A 17,526-nucleotide genomic window follows, 5' to 3' on the forward strand; every position below is an offset into this window, starting at 1 on the left:
AAATAGCCATATAGTAAGAAATGTTGGGCTTTAAACCCAGTTTGTCTTGGCACCGCTCGAAGGTATATAATTTTCCCGTGGATGGGTTTAAGAGATCCTTGAGGGGCCATTTGGCGCAATGGGGAAAGCATGGTGTTCTGGAAGGATAGAAACAGAAATTGGCATGGAGCCCCGTAGCGGATAATGGAGTGATACATGGGTGGGCAGGTGTAAACATTTATGAGTGATGCCCCAAATTTTTCTGATCGTTCGGGTTAAGCTATATTTCTTTGGTATTTTCTGAAAAATTTGGGGGGAAGTGATATACCTTATTATATTCTACCTAGCCATACTTTTTTCATACTCTTCAAATGTTACTTAAAAGTTACCTTGTCATTCTTTATCCACACCTTCCAAATGTTACTTAAATTTGGCGTAAGTTTACACATGTTTACTTCCTTATTTTGCATGTTATTTTGTTACCTACATATGTTCTAAATTGTTTAATGTCTAACGCCCTGGCGTATATTCTTGTTCCTTGTACACCGATGTGATATCTTTGATGAGCGGCGGTATATAAAAACCAATAAATAAAATAAATAAATAAATACAATAAAATAAGTGTGTAAAATATAGCTGGGGTCCAATGGGGCACACATCGCTCGTATCATGAGTGGGTCTGTGTATTTAGAGGTGCCCAGTACCCAGTCACCCAGAAAACGCAGGTTGGCTGCCCAAGAATAAATCATTAAATTGGGTAAATCATAGCCACCCTGCATTCTTGGGGTCGCCAGTGTCGAATATGGTAGTCGGGCTCTCTTGCCCTTCCATACAAACTTTCTCACCGCTCTTTGGAATACCCAGTGATCTTTTGAAAGAAGAGTAAAAGGAAGCATTAAAAACTTGTAGATTAGCTGCGGAGCTATCACCATTTTAATCAATGCAATGCGGCCCTGTAGAGATAGCGGGAGAGTGCACCACCCATCTAGTTTCTTCACCACCTTATCCACCGTAGGGGGATATTCAGAGTATACCATTTTTTAGGATGTGAGTGGATGGTTATACCCAAATATTTAATAGTAGAATCAGCCCATTTTACTGGAAAGTCTGGCCTTGTGTCTTTCGTGGAGCCTCTAATAGCCAACGCTTCTGTTTTGTCCAAGTTGAGTTTAAACCCAGACAGCGCCTAATATGTCGCAAAGACCCGAAGAGCAAGGGGAAGTGCAGTGCGGGCATGCATCAATAATAGCAAAATATCATCCGCAAACAGAAGCATAGTGTACACTTGGGATCCCACTGGAATACCCGTGACCCCAGGAGTATGTTTTAGCGTGTCCACTAGAGGTTCCACCGTGAAAGCGGGCATCCCTGTCTGGTGACACGTGATAATTGGAATTCCTCGGATAACAACCCATTGACCATGGATTCGTGCCGTGGGGTTGAAATACAGTAGAGTAATGTATTCGTAAATCCTGCCAGAAAACCCCATCTTTTGTAAAACTTGTTTTAGAAAGGGCCAAGCCATTCTGTCAAATGCCTTTTCGGCATCACATGTCACGAGCAGGGGGTCAGAGAGAGCAGACATCTGGCAAGTTTCTAAAGCTGTCAATACTTTATGTAAATTTACAGTAGACTGTCTCCCGACCACAAACCCGACCTGATCGGGGGATACAAACAACGGTATAAGGGGTTTTAACCGGTTAGCTAAAATTTTGGCATAAATCTTAATATCCAAACTGAGCAATGAGATCGGCCGATGTGAGGAAGGAAGTGTAGAGTCCCTTCTCGCTTTTGGAAGAAAGACTATGGTGGCCGCTGCATAGTAGCAGGCATCTTATGTTGATCAACCACAGCTTCATATACTGACCCTAGCAAGGGATTTATAAAAGATTGCCGTCATACCATCAGGCCCAGGAGCTTTATGATCGAGTAGCACCCGTATGGCTTCCAAAACCTCCCCAGTTTCAATGGGCCTTTGTATCAGAGTCAATTGATTTGTGGTTAAACTAGGCAATGAGACCTTCTGGAGAAAGTCAGCTATAGCCTTTTCCTCTACCGGTTCTGCTGAATAGAGCAAACGATAGTAGTCGGAGAATATCTGGGCTATCTCCGCAGAGGAGGTCTTAACCACCCCGTGGGAGTTTTTCAAATTTGCAACAAACTTAGAGGATTCTTGCACTTTTAATAGATGCACAAGTAGGCGTCCCACCTTAGTTCCATACTGATAGAAATTAAATTGCTTGTAACGTAACGATCTGGCAGCTCAGGCATATAGTAATTCATTCAGAGCCGCCTGAGTCGCCTTGTATTGTGGGAGCATTTCATCAGTCCCCATACTCAAAAGTTGTCGCTTAATTGCCCTCATCTGTCTCTCCAGAGTAACTATCTCATTATCCAATTTTTTTCTTTTAAAGCTAGAATAGCTAATTATGTCCCCACGAACTACAATTTTTGCTATTTCCCATAAGAGGACCGGGTCATCACTATGTTGTTGGTTAAAGAGCATGAATTCTCACCATTTCTTTTGTAGAAAGGCTGAAAAATCAGGATCAGTCGCTAAATGGAATGGGAGTCTCCACTGACTTAGAGATGGAGCAACTTGGTGCCCCATCATCCCTACAACCGGACAGTGATCAGAGATGGTTAACGTTTCAATGACTGCACTAGAGAATCTAGAAAATAGGGATTCTGAGATAAGGATATAGTCTATGCGGGAACGAGTGGGGTGTGCTCGTGCAACATAAGTAAATTCCCGTTCTCCCGGATGGAGCGTGCGCCACAAGTCCAGCATTTTGAGATGTTTGCAAAGGAAGTTAGGTCCTTTATATTCACTGATTTGATGGCCCCCCTCTCGGTGGCTGTCTATCAAGCGTTGGGCCTTCTGCAAAATTAAAGTCCCCCCAATTACAATAGGGTGCTCTCCCATTGAGGATAATAAACCCATGAGTCTAGTATAAAAAATATGATCATAGGAATTAGGGGCATAAATGGAGGCTAGTATCATCGGGGACCCCTGAGAATCACAAATCTACCTTGTGGGTCCGCTACTGTTTCCTGGACTTTGAAGGAAACAGACCTGTGAATGAGAATCGCTACCCCTCTACTTTTAATGTTCCCGTGGCATAATATACCTGTGCAACCCATTTCTTCCTTAATTTTTTTGCTTCCTCCTGGAGAAGATGTGTCTCCTGAAGGAAAACTATTTTGGCATGAAGGCGGTTTAGCCTAGTAAGCACTGTCTCTCTTTTGATCGGGGTACCTAATCCAGCCACATTCCAGGTCACTACCTCTATTCCCATTTTACTAGGGCCATAGAGATATGTCGCATGTGTGTATCTAGATCCCCACACCAGGGGTACCCCTGTCATCATTGGAAAGAAATCAGTTCCCAAGAGTTCCCCAAGCAGACAATCAAGGACAACAAGTTCACGTTTGGAGGAGGGAAAAAGGAAGAGCACGGACAGTTATTCTTTTGTTTTCTTCATAAGCTGTCCTTCAGTGACATTTTCATTACTGGCAGACAGCCAATTATGAAAACCAACGCCAAGTTTACCAATTAAGGGGTAATAATAGCTTACTGTATACCCCTTACTGTCAGGTCTATCCTGTAAAGTGCGGCCGCGTTTACCCTGCTCCTAAGCCGCGTTCTACTCACTTTCCGGCCGCGTTATCCCTTCCTGCGATCCTGAATCCCCTTTAACCTACTCCTACCGCGTCTTAAAATCCCCGGGCAACCCCTTCCGCACGCGGCATGTATATTGCATGCAAACGAGGGAATTAGCTATTCCCTAGCATCCCGTAATCTGCGCCACGACTATCGCTATCTTTCCCTGCAGTTTTGTCGCGCGTTTAACCTGCTAACTTACCGCCTACCCTTACCCCTGCAGTAGAGGCAGGGGTAAGGGTTGGCGGCAAGCTTTCCCCCAGCCCCCGCTCACCTGCCCCGGCCGCGATCATGGGTGCCGGTCTCCGGGGCAGCCCCAGTCCTCTCCCCTCCTCCCGAAGCAAAAAAAAAGCAAAAAAAATGTTGCAGCCCCCTCCGATGTCCGGAGGGGGCTGCAAAAAGTAAGTCGCTTCGCCGCTTCGTACTGCCAGCCCCTTCTTCCCTCCTCCCGGAGCAAGGCTGCTTTTCGCGCCCTGTTTCGGGAGGAGGGAAGAAGAGACACTGACAGTGTGAAGCGGCGAAGCAACTTACTTTTTGCAGCCTTCATCGGACCTCTCCTGCCTCCCGCTGCGCGACTTACTTTTTTTTGCAGCCATCAGCAGGAACGGATCGTGGCTCCCCTGCCTCCCGGCGAAGAAGGACGCCTGCACGGGGGAAAGCATGTGACGTCACGTCTTGAGCGGCCAATTGCACGCACAGGGGCCGCTTTCCCCCGTGCAGGCGTCCTTCTTCGCCGGGAGGCAGGGGAGCCACAATCCGTTCTTCCTAATGGTCGGACGGCTGCAAAAAAAAGTAAGTCACGCAGCGGGAGGCAGGAGAGGTCCGATGTCCGGAGGGAGCTGCAAAAAGTAAGTTGCTTCACCGCTTCACACTGTCAGTGTCTCTTCTTCCCTCCTCCCGAAGCAGGGCGCGAAAAGCAGCCTTACTCCGGGCGGAGGGAAGAAGAGACACTGACAGTGTGAAGCGGCGAAGCGACTTACTTTTTGCAGGCGTCCATCTTCGCGAGCAGCTGGAGGCAGGAGAGGTCGTCCGATGTCCGGAGGGGGGTGCAAAAAGTAAGTCGCTTCACCGCTTCGTACTGCCAGTCCCTTCTCCCCTCCTCCCGGAGCAAGGCTGCTTTTCGCGCCCTGCTTCGGGAGGAGGGGAGGGGGACTGGCAGTCCCGACTTCCTGGTATCTGTCATTTCAAATGACATTTGAAATGACAGATACCAGCGTGGCGTGAAGCGTTAGGCCCACGCACCCAGGATACTGTATAGGCGCTCTATCCAGTAAAATGGGTTGCGCGGGCCTAACGCTTCACGGATCCTTCTTAAACGCGGTTTACATTTGCATGAAATTATAGTTCAGGATCGAGCGGTAGGTGAGCTGCACTGTGCGTGCGGCAACCGCGGATGCGCCGGGCACTAACGCAGCTCTTCCTACTGCTCGGTACTGGATAGACCTGTGTATAAGGGATAATAATAGCATGTCAAAAACGCGCGGCCGAGCGCACTGTTCTGTATTTGCCTTTAGGGGATTGATTGGCGCCTATTTTTCACGCATCTAACTGCTCCTTAAGAGTGCGCTCAGCATATTGCATCGGCCCCATTTATCGCTCAGATATTAACGCCTGCCTGGAGCAGGCGTTAATAGCTGAGTGTATTGAAAAGAAGTACAGAAAAGCAGAAAAAACCGCTTTCCTATACTTCTTTTTTTAAAGCAAAAAAAAAATTAAAACGGAGCGCCGGAACTGCCCCTTTACCAAGCCTGCCTCAGCGCTGCTCCTAGCACGAGCCCTCGGTAAGACGGATACGGTGGGACTCACTTCCTCCACCGTCTGAAACTATCCATCTTCGACCCCACCGCTGCCCTCTGCTTCGCTCACACACAGATTATTAAAACCGACGCCGAGTTTACCGGCGTCGGTTTTCATAACCGGCCATCTGCCAGTAATGAAAATGGCCGCCGATAAACTTGGGTGCCGTTTTCATTATTGGAAGACCGGCGCGCCCCCCCTTTGGGGCACCATGCGCGCGTTAACAGAGCGGGCGCTGACTGTTCAGCGCCCGCTTTCTACGCGTCTTTATTGCATCGGCCCCTGAGTTCGTAAAGCTTTAACGTTACGTCTAGAAACGAAGGTGCCTGAACGCTGAGGATGAGACGCTCTGCGGAGTGGTCACTTCCGGTTGCACTTTGCCCTTTTACGGAAGCATGATGCTGATGATGCTGGAGTGAAGATGGCGGTCAGTGTTGTTGGACTGTTTTCCTTGTTGCTGTTTTTGTTCTTCGGGGCTCAGTCCCGAGTTCATCACCTCTCCTTGAAGGTAAGAGTCCGCAGGGATTCTCTGGTGATGTATCTTTTGAGGAGTGCCGGCACTTCCTGCCGCTTTTCTAGGCGCGTCCTTCTAGGTTAGGACAGAGCCTTTACCGCTAGCCTCTCCCTACCGGTGTTCCCTGCCCTGGGACATGGGTAGAAAGTGCTGAAGTTTCTCGGCTGAGTCCAATTAGCCTTGCAAGCTGTGCTTTTTTTGTTTTTCCTATTACAATATTCAGGCTGAGTACTGTTACTTACGGAACATAAAATGAGTTAACTGCACTGAGCAACGCAGATGGGTAGAGATGATTTCTTCAGAGTAGTTTAAAAATACTAACCTGTGGGACTGCTAAGGTCTTTGTTGGTATTGCCTAAGGGAGGGCCTCTTTAATGCTAAAAAAAAAAAAAAGAGGCTTTGAACATACGTTAACCTGGTAGACGTGATACCCTACTAGTTCTTAATATATTTAGTACTCTCTAATGCTTAGTTTGTCTGTGCATTACGTATGGCCTATGTATCTCACTCGCAATCTACCTCATACCTTTTTCTAATGGCTGGGTGCCTTGATATATGGAATATATTTATTGTAAATAAATATGTATACATTACTTATGTAATTAAATTTTTTTCTCCTATGTATTCCATCTTGGGCCTAATCTTAGGGAAAATGTATAATAATAAATGTTGATATAGTGTGTTTGAATTTTCATGAAGCATTTGACAAAGTCTGTCATGAAAGACTCCTCTGGAAATTGGGAGGTTATGGGATCACAGTGTGGCAGCTGTCAAAAAGGCAAACAGAATGTTAGGAGTTATTTGGAAAGTAATATAGAACAAAACTGAGAATATCACAATTCCTTTGTATAGATCTTTTGGTAAGACTGTACCTTGAGTATTGTGTGCAGTTTTGATTGATATCTTCAAAAAGACACAACAGACATTAGAAAAGGTAGAGAGAAAGTGACAAAAATGATAAAGGGATGGAAAAGCTCCCTTATGGAGAGATGCTAAACAGATTGGAGCACTTTAGCTTGGAAAAGAGATGACTGAGAGGAGATATGATTGAAATTTATAAAATCATCAGTGGGGTGGAATAGATAAATAAGGAATGGTTATTTACCCTTTCAAACAGTAAGACTAGGGGGGCACTCCATGAAGTTAGCAATTGACAGTAGTAAATGGCTTACTCTGAGGAGGGGGCATTACTAGTGGGGTGCCTCAGGAATCAGTCCTTAGTCTGGTTCTTTTCAATATTTTTGTGAGCAACATAGCTGAAAGATTATCAGGAAAGGTTTGTCTTTTTGCTGATGATGCCAAAATCTGCAACAGGATAAATAGGAAGGTAGGGAAAACATGAGGAGGGATCCAGTGAAGCTTGAGGATTGGTCTAGGGTCTGGGAGTTAAGATTTAATGCTAAAAAATACAGAGTAATGTAGTTAGGTTGCAAAAACTCAAGGGAGAGGTACGGTATTGGAGACATCGGCAAAAGCCGCTATTTTAAACGATTCCCGCCTCCAGCTCAAAACCTTGAATTTCAGGGGAGTCTACTATTTTTTCGAAAGTGGGTCAAGAGAGGATATATAAAAGTGGGGTTAGGGGTCAACTTTGTCGAGTTCCTCCTATGGAGTTAAAATTCCTGGGACATACTCCGATTTGCTAGAATAAAGGAACAAGGTTCCCAATACGGTAAGGAAATATTACGGACAAAGTCACCCTCAAAGCCATAGCAGTGCAAAATAGAAAATAAATAATGCCATACTATCCGGTCAAATGCCTTTTCAGTATCAAAACCCACCACTAGTGCTGGCGTATTGGAAAATTTACATTGGGCCATCGCTGTCCATAATCTAATAATATGCTTACTTGCTGTCCTACTCTTCACAAAACCTACCTGGTTCTGAGAGATTAAGATAGGGACAACCAAATTCAACCGGGTGGCAAGAATTTTAGCAAAAAGTTTCAAATCAAAAGAGATATAGCCCTATAAGAGGCCGGTTGAGTTGGGTCCTTACCCCACTTCGGGAGAACTGTAATGTATGCCCTTTTGGTGTCCCGAGGAAATGCACCTTGCAGTAAAGCTGCAGAAAAGAATTTTTGGAGGGTGATTCCCAACTCCCCACTCATCACCTTGTAAAAGTCAGCATTAAGTCCATCGGAGCTTGGAGTCTTTTATGTAAGGGACTAGATTTAATTCCTTCTATAATTTCAGAAATAGTGAACAGTCTGTTTAACCAGGACATTTGTTCCATCACTTTCGGCATAGGTAACCCCTAAAAGAAGAGATCTTCTGCCTCCTTGGCCCCCTCCACTGTGTCCTCACTGTACAATTTTTCATATAAGAACCAGAAAACTCCACATATGTCTGCAGCAGAAGACTTCCGCACTCCATTGGAGTCCTGCAGGGTCTCAATATAAGTATGCCCTCATATAAGCCTTACCAAACTAGTCAATAATTTGTCTTTTTGTTGTCAAAGCGGTAAAACCTATGCGAGGTATACAATAAACTCCTTGTAGTCTTTTGATGGAGTTTAAATTATACCAGACTCTCTGTAAAGTAGTTTAGTGGCTGCAGATGGAAATTGAATATAGCGAGCTTTAATTTTCTGACACTCTTGCTCCAGCTCAACTATTCGCCGATTCAGCAACTTATTTTTTCCTAATCACATAGTCCTTAATCTCTCCCCGGATCACAGCCTTCCCCGCCTCCCAAAATAACAAGGGATTTGACTTATGAAGGGAGTTGTGATCTTCATATTCCTTCCATTTGGTCTTTAGATATGCCTGAAAATCACCAGATGTGGGAAATTTCCATCTGTGCTATCCTCCCCCTGAGTCCCCTTACCTTAAATCCACCCAAAGCTTAGAATGATCTGAGAATTTTGTGGGCCCTATTTCTGCTTTATAAATCTTTATAAAAAGTCGGCTGTAGAAACAAGTATATAATCAATCCGAGATATGGACTCATGTGCTCGCAAAATGTATGTGAAATCCCGTTCCTCTGGGTTCAAATCCCTCCAAACATCCAATAAACTTAAATGTTTATACAAAAATGGGATACCCTAATTTGGGGATAGACACCCGATAACTTCTATCTATGGAGGGGGGTCTACTACGCAGTTAAAATTGCCTGCCAACAACAAAATTCCCATGGCATGAATGGTCAAAGCTTGCATTAGGTCTTAAAAGAACTTGTGTGGGTAGACATTAGGGGCATAAACATTGCAAGCAGTAACTGCTCGACCAAATAACCTCCCTATAATAAACACATTGCTTCCATATTTAGAGATGATGCAGGCTGCTTTCTCAAAAGCTACCCCTTTGACCAAGAGAATAGCAACACTCCCTTCCTATTAACAGCTGAAGAGTAATAAACCTGGCCCAGGTCTCTAAGCAATTTGTTTGTTGTGCTCCTGATCATTTAAATGCGTCTCCTGCAGATATGCGATCTGGGCACAGTGTCTACAAAGCGAGGCCAACATTTTAGCCCGCTTCACAAGAGATCCCAAGCCCGCTATATTCCAGGAGAGTACCCTCAGATCGTCACCCATACTTAATCCGAAAGAAAGGATAGAAATGTCCGCTGAACCACCCTTCCATACTGTCCATACTGATTCCCTCCCAGCCTAGAGGACCAGCAACTGTGAAAATAATCCTCGTCCACCTCAAATACTTCCATTTCCTCAGCTCCTGCCAGCAATTGTGGGACACAGTCCCTTCAAGCAAAACAATACTCCTCCCCCACAGTGTAGGGGAGCACTGCCTACTTGGGCTGCATCTGATCCCCTAATGAACACAAAGATCCCAGCCAGAATATATCCCTCTTAGCGACTAACCAATCCATAGCCCTAGCCCCTTGATCTCCCACCACCATACAGAGGACTCCCAAAAAGAAGAGGCATAGAAACCACATTCGGTATCTGAACGGATAACTCCTCCAAATATCCAGGCTATGCCCTCCAGCCCAACTGATCAACCAGGGTTAGCAAGTGCTGCAAGGACCACGGGGGTGGGGGTGGGGGGGGGTCGGGGGTCGCTGAGAGACCACAGTGGAGTAGTCCTGGAAAATCAGAATCTTGCAGTTATCATGCAGTAATGCTGGTATCTTCTGATATGCTTGCAATAGAGCTATTTTATGAGCAAAGTTCAAGGTACGGGCAATTATAGTACGGGCTTAGTGGACCCCTGAACACGGCCCCCCCAGGCGGTGTGCACACTCGCAAAACAATGCCCAGTAAGGGTATCTAGGCCCAACTACTTCAGCAGCTAGCCCTCCAATAGAGAGTGAATCTCATGGTCTGAAAGGGATTCAGGGAACCCCATGAAGCAAAGGTTATTCCTACGAGACCTGTTTCCAAGTCATCCACCTTCGCTTCCAGCACACTGATATGTTTTTCCAAGGCTCCCTGCTGCTGCTGTAGGTCCTTGTCTTGGACTCCACCACAGTAACTCTGTGCTGAGTATCTTCCACCTGCTGTTTTTGAAGGCTTGTAAAGTTTCATTTCCCGACTTCACTTACTGGAGGAGCTCTTGAAAACGGCCACCCAAAGCCTGCACCACTGCCCAAGTCACTTTTTCCACCAAGGCAGCATTCCCCGATGTCTGTCAGGTGCGGGCTCGGAGGGCCGTGTGCCATTTTGTCTTCCAGTGGCTTGCCCAGAGGTTTCTTCTCGTGCTGCGGTTTAGAAGCAATCTCACCACAGCCTCGCTGCAGGAAATCGACAGTACAATGCTGGGAAGTCACAGGTGACTACTGGAACCGCCACGAATGAAGGATTAAGTGAGAAAAAATGCAATTTGTGGAGGGGATACCGGGAGCGAGTCGGGCACACTTCTCACCCGCGCATCAGATCACGTGGTCCAAGGTTAATTTTAAGGCCTGAAAATACTCCTGACTGCTGTTGCAAGTCATCACTTTCTATTTTGAAACTTGCATTACCCGTCTCGAAGCCCAATATTTCTGGCTATGTAATAATTTTCCTCAATAGAGGGTCCAAGGAATGAATGAACAACAAAGGGAAGAGCTGGCATCCCTGTCTAGTACCCCTCTGTAACTCAGATTCTTGAGACATGCAACTATTTGTCAAGATGATGGAGCAAGGTTCCTGGTAAAGGAGAAATGTTATGCACTATATCACCCTCTAACCCATATTTGTGTAGAACAGAGAACAAATACTGCCATGCCTCCCGATCGAATGCTTTTTCAGCATCGAATCCAACTACCAACGCCTGTTTTTGGGAACATTTGCTCTGCATCATAGCAGTCCATAGCCTCATGCATGTTTACTCACCATCCTGCCCTTCACAAAACCGGCTCGAGTCTAGGAAATCAAAGAAGGCAGCACTATGTTTAGCCTATTGGAAATGATTTTGGAAAAAAGTTTTAGGTAAAAATTAAGCAAAGATATGGGTCTGTACGAGGCCAGATGACATGAGTCTTTCCCCTCCTTGGGAAGAACCGTAATGTAGGCTCATTTACTATCTCTAGGAAAGGCACCTTTTAATAAGGCCTTGGTGATAAAGTCTTCAGTTTATCCTCTAAGTCTCTACTCAGAATTTTATTAAAATCTGTGTTGAAACCATCTGGACCTAGGATCTTATGTAAAGGACTAGTACATATACCTTCTAAAATTTCCTAGTGGGTAAGCGGTCTGTTCAGCCATGACAATTGATGGGCAGTTACCTTGGGCAGGGGAGGTACATGAAAGAAATCTTCCGCCACATTAGCCTCTACCCTATCATCACGATAAAGATGTTCATAAAAGGATCTAATTATCCTCTACAGCAGAGGTTTGTCATACTCCGTTTGGATCTTTCAGTGCCTCAATATAACTGTGCCCTTTTTTCCTTTTACTAAATTAGCCAGTAATTTCCCAGCTTTATCCCATATCGGCACAATTTATGGGATAAATACAATAAAGTCCTTGTTTTTTAATGTAAATAATTCAAAGAATATAGTCTCCCTGTAGTGTTCATTGTTAGTTACCGAGGGATGTTCTGTTGTTCATTTTTTGGCCTTCTGAAACTCTCTAAGTCCACTCTATGTTTCTTAAGCAGTTTATTTTTCCGAATCAGATATGCAGTAATCTCCCCCTGCATTACCAACTTCCTTGCCTCCCAAAACAAGAGTATTCAATTGATGTTGGGAATTATGAACAACATATTCCTTCCATTTAATTTTTAGATATTCCTGAAAGTTAAGGTCCCCTGGGAGATAAGTCTGGAAACACACCTGTGCTGTTCCATCTTGGGACTCCCTAGCCTGATATCTACCCATATCATAGAATGGTCAGAGAATTCTGTTGGCCCTATTTTGACCTTGTCAAACTGGTATAGGGGATCAAGATATAATCAATGTGAGGCATGGTTACATGCGCCCTAGAAACATGTGTAAAATTCTTCACTTCGAGGTACATGATTGTCCAAATGTCCATTAAATGCAGCTGTTTACAGAGAAAAGGAATGCCCTTATTTTTCCCCATTCTGGGTATATGCACCTGGGACGATCCATCTAGTGTGGAGTCTGCAACACAATTGAACTCTCCCAACTACGATCAAGGTAATTTCTGCATGAGCAATCAGAGCTCTTGCCAATTCCCCAAAGAATGTATGATCATATGCGTTAGGGTAATTTTCTGACCATACAATTTCCCTGTAACAAAATCGTATCTTCTCTCTCTATTTTTGTGTATAGAAACATGCTCAAAGACCACCTGTTTACCCAAAAGAATTACAACTCCTCCCTTCCTGTTCACTGCTGACGAGGAAAAGACCTTACCTTCCCAGTCTCTAGAAAACTTATCATGCTCCTGGTCATTTAAATGTCTCCTGTAAGCAGGCAATATTAGCCTTCTGCTATGGAGTAGTGATAACATTTTAGCCGACTTCACTGGAGAACCCAATCCAGCTATATTCCATGAAATAATTCTGACATTAACCATATTTTATCCAAAAAATGAGCATTCCAGTAAATAAGCACCACTGCAGTAAGTTGGCAGTAATCCCCCCCCCCCCCCCCCAGTCTAGAGAACCAGTACCCAGAAAGATTTTCTGACCCCTGAGAGAGTTGAAGATGAGCGGTCTCTGCCAAGAAAATCCCCCCCCCCCACTCCACCTTTTTTTTCCCTTCCCTACCTCCCCTCCCTCTATAGTCCAAACCCCAACATATGGCTCATCCCCAGCAGGAAATGGGATCAGGGTCAAGCTAAATATTTATTTATTTGATGAGTTTTATATACCGTTATTCGGTAGAGCCTTCATAACGATTTACAAAGTGAATATTATTTCCTTAACAGTATTGAAACATTATAACAGAATGAGCATATATAGAAATAAGCAAGTCAGGTCAAATAACTATTCTTGGGTTGGAAGTGGAGGAAAGCGAGTTTGGTTGGAGATTAGAGTTGAGAGTTCATTTGATGGTTGGTATGGTCAGTTGATAGTGGGTCAGTGAAGAATTTGCGGAAGAAAAATTTTTAGGTCTTTTTTGAACGTTTTTATGTTGTGCTGAGTTCTCAAGTCTTCAGGTAGTGTGTTCCAGAGTTTGGGGGATGCGATGGAGAAGGCTCTTTCTCTTGTTGTTGTCAGATGTGCATCTTTTATGGTAGGGATGTTTAAGTAACGTGAGTTATTGGAGCGTAGTGATCGGGTGCCCTGCCCCCCTTGACCACCATTAGGATCTCCTTCTACAGTCTAGGCAAAAGCAGAACAGAGAGGAAAAAACCTCCATAAGGTATGTACACACACAAATTATCTTGGAGAGAAAGGGTTGATGACTGCAGCAATGAAATGAAATACCATATTTCCTCAAATATTGGAACATATTATATTACCCAAAATGAAACATAAAGAAACAGTAATGCTCCAATAATACCGCATGGTATTGAATTGGATTTTATGACCAACTACTGTTAGCAACTGACAAACAGTTTTAAACCATGTGCGATGAACATAATGCCCTCAAGCAGAACACCTTATCATAGGCATTTCCGAGGGAAAAAAAAACCAGTCTCTATCCAGTGCAAGTGAATACTCCAATGACAATAACAAAAATAGTTTTTGTTTTTTCTTCTTTCACGATATTCTGTGTCATGGCCATTGCCTCTCATTTTAATACTGCGTCAGCTCCATGGCACCACCGACCATCTGACTCTAGCGGGAACTGAGCCAGTAGACCAACATAGAAGGCTCGAAACTATAGTCCGCCATAGAGGCTGCAAAAGTTTGTAATCCAAGTAAAATGAGGTAAAATACCTTGAGAGAGTCGAGAAACTGGAGAATCCCTCAGCTGCTCTTCTCGCTACACATTACTCAATGTGCACACAGCGCGCGCAAGTCTTCCCCGACTCAGGCAAAGAAAATAAAATGAAAGCCTTCTATGAGCATTGCACTAACTTCCCAGTCCGAATGCCATATATCCTTGCTATCATTTGACAATAGCGTCTCTGAATTTCTGGGCTTGTTAAGGCGAATCAAAAACGTTTAGCCTGCCCCCTATGCCAGATCTGTAGCTTCACCGGGAATTGAAGGTATAACATTATTTGGTGATTTGAATAACAGAACACAAAGGGGAAAAGCTCCTGCACAACGCAAACACTTTCGCGAGTCATCTTGAAAAAGTCACACCCGATGAGACTCATAAAACAGCTCGGGCTTTTTGCGATAGATTTGAAGGATCGCTTGTTTCTGTACAAAGTTGAGAATTTTCACAGTCACTATTCTAGGGTGCATTTCTGACTTCTTTTTTTTTTTTTAAGCTCCTAAGTGATGTGCCCCCTCAACCCGGAAGTGTGGTTTTATATCTGGGAAGTTAAGCACTTCGGGCAATCAAGTCTCCAAGCGGTTGCAGAGATTACTCTCATCAGTTGACTCAGGCAAACCCAAGTGTTTACTGAAGAGGATGTTGGGGAGGTACCCGTAATGGAGAAGGTTTTCATGGGTAATGATTCAGATGGACTGAATCAAATCACGGTGAACCTAGAAGATGTGGTAGGCCTGATTGACAAACTGAAGAGTAGTAAATCACCTGGACCGGATGGTATACACCCCAGAGTTCTGAAGGAACTAAAAAATGAAATTTCAGACCTATTAGTAAAAATTTGTAACTTATCATTAAAATCATCCATTGTACCTGAAGACTGGAGGATAGCAAATGTAACCCCAATATTTAAAAAGGGCTCCAGGGGCGATCCGGGAAACTACAGACCGGTTAGCCTGACTTCAGTGCCAGGAAAAATAGTGGAAAGTGTTCTAAACATCAAAATCACAGAACATATAGAAAGACATGGTTTAATGGAACAAAGTCAGCATGGCTTTACCTAGGGCAAGTCTTGCCTCACAAATCTGCTTCACTTTTTTGAAGGAGTTAATAAACATGTGGATAAAGGTGAACCGGTAGATATAGTATACTTGGATTTTCAGAAGGCGTTTGACAAAGTTCCTCATGAGAGGCTTCTAGGAAAAGTAAAAAGTCATGGGATAGGTGGCGATGTCCTTTCGTGGATTGCAAACTGGCTAAAAGACAGGAAACAGAGAGTAGGATTAAATGGGCAATTTTCTCAGTGGAAGGGAGTGGACAGTGGAGTGCCTCAGGGATCTGTATTGGGACCCTTACTGTTCAATTTATTTATAAATGATCTGGAAAGAAATACGACGAGTGAGATAATCAAATTTGCAGATGACACAAAATTGTTCAGAGTAGTTAAATCACAAGCAGATTGTGATAAATTGCAGGAAGACCTTGTGAGACTGGAAAATTGGGTATCCAAATGGCAGATGAAATTTAATGTGGATAAGTGCAAGGTGATGCATATAGGGAAAAATAACCCATGCTATAATTACACGATGTTGGGTTCCATATTAGGTGCTACAACCCAAGAAAGAGATCTAGGTGTCATAGTGGATAACACATTGAAATCGTCGGTACAGTGTGCTGCGGCAGTCAAAAAAGCAAACAGAATGTTGGGAATTATTAGAAAAGGAATGATGAATAAAACGGAAAATGTCATAATGCCTCTGTATCGCTCCATGGTGAGACCGCACCTTGAATACTGTGTACAATTCTGGTCGCCGCATCTCAAAAAAGATATAATTGCGATGGAGAAGGTACAGAGAAGGGCTACCAAAATGATAAGGGGAATGGAACAACTCCCCTATGAGGAAAGACTAAAGAGGTTAGGACTTTTCAGCTTGGAGATGAGACGACTGAGGGGGGATATGATAGAGGTGTTTAAAATCATGAGAGGTCTAGAACGGGTAGATGTGAATCGGTTATTTACTCTTTCGGATAGTAGAAAGACTAGGGGACACTCCATGAAGTTAGCATGGGGCACATTTAAAACTAATCGGAGAAAGTTCTTTTTCACTCAACGCACAATTAAACTCTGGAATTTGTTGCCAGAGAATGTGGTTCGTGCAGTTAGTATAGCTGTGTTTAAAAAAGGATTGGATAAGTTCTTGGAGGAGAAGTCCATTACCTGCTATTAAGTTCACTTAGAGAATAGCCACTGCCATTAGCAATGGTTACATGGAATAGACTTCGTTTTTGGGTACTTGCCAGGTTCTTATGGCCTGGATTGGCCACTGTTGGAAACAGGATGCTGGGCTTGATGGACCCTTGGTCTGACCCAGTATGGCATTTTCTTATGTTCTTATGTTCTTAGCACATTTAAGACTAATTGGAGAAACTTCTTTTTCACTCAACGCACAATAAAGCTCTGGAATTTGTTGCCAGAGGATGCAGTTAGTGTAGCTGGATTCAAAAAAGGTTTGGATAAGTTCTTGGAGGAGAAGTCCATTAATGGCTATTAATCAATTTTACGTGGGGAATAGCCACTGCTATTAATTGCATTAGTAGCATGGGATCTTCTTAGTGTTTGGGTAATTGCCAGGTTCTTGTGGCCTGGTTTTGGCCTCTGTTGGAAACAGGATGCTGGGCTTGATGGACCCTTGGTCTGACCCAGCATGGCAATTTCTTATGTTCCTAATCTGAGGTTTGATCTTCTGGAGCGATTCTCTAGGTCGTCTAATTTGACAGCTTGGTCAGCTAGAACTTTTTCTAGGGACGCTATTTTAGTAATGGTTGCCAGAGTGTCATCTAGGAGAGAAATATGCCCTTCTGCCTGCTCCAGTCGAGGACCATATTCCGTGAGTGCTGCTTTTATCTCTGACAATCAAGTAAAAATGCCAGGAAGCTTTTCATCTAAGGCTGACAAAACTACTGCTTTGATTTCTGCTATCATGACTTCACTATGCAGTTTTCTCCATTCCGATCCTGTCCTGTCGCCATTTTAACATCAACCCCATGGAGTTTTTCTTTGTCCTTTTTTCCTCCCTTAATGGGCATTACTTGAGTCAATGCTGATAATATTCTGTGGAAGGATAACCAAAAACGATTCTTTAAAGCAGATTATGAGAATGTGGCACCTGGAGCCCAGGAGAAAGCTTCATCCTCTGCTCACCACATCATGTCACCCCTTGAACACTGTTATTAATATAAATCTCAAATGTGTTTTGATGAGAGGGCCTGAACAGAAAACCAACATGGAGAAGGAAATCCCCAGAATCCTCTGCTTTTCTTTAGCCTGCCTG

The 17,526-nt window shown here is 44.0% G+C and overlaps 1 protein-coding gene across 2 annotated transcripts in view; it reads left to right on the forward strand.

The window, feature by feature from the left end:
* Positions 1-5,773: 5,773 nt before the first annotated feature.
* Positions 5,774-17,526, forward strand: part of GPR107 (G protein-coupled receptor 107) — a 271,212-nt gene continuing 259,459 nt past the window's right edge. Inside the window, exon 1 of one of the 2 annotated variants that reach the window (XM_029614537.1) lies at positions 5,774-5,948. In XM_029614537.1, coding sequence (XP_029470397.1) covers positions 5,862-5,948 — 87 coding nt within the window. In that variant the 5' untranslated portion in view covers positions 5,774-5,861. The remainder of the gene's footprint in view (positions 5,949-17,526) is intronic. The other variant, XM_029614536.1, reaches the window with a different exon arrangement.

The sequence above is a fragment of the Rhinatrema bivittatum genome, chromosome 8 (genome assembly GCF_901001135.1).
Source record: "Rhinatrema bivittatum chromosome 8, aRhiBiv1.1, whole genome shotgun sequence".
Lineage (NCBI taxonomy): Eukaryota > Metazoa > Chordata > Amphibia > Gymnophiona > Rhinatrematidae > Rhinatrema > Rhinatrema bivittatum.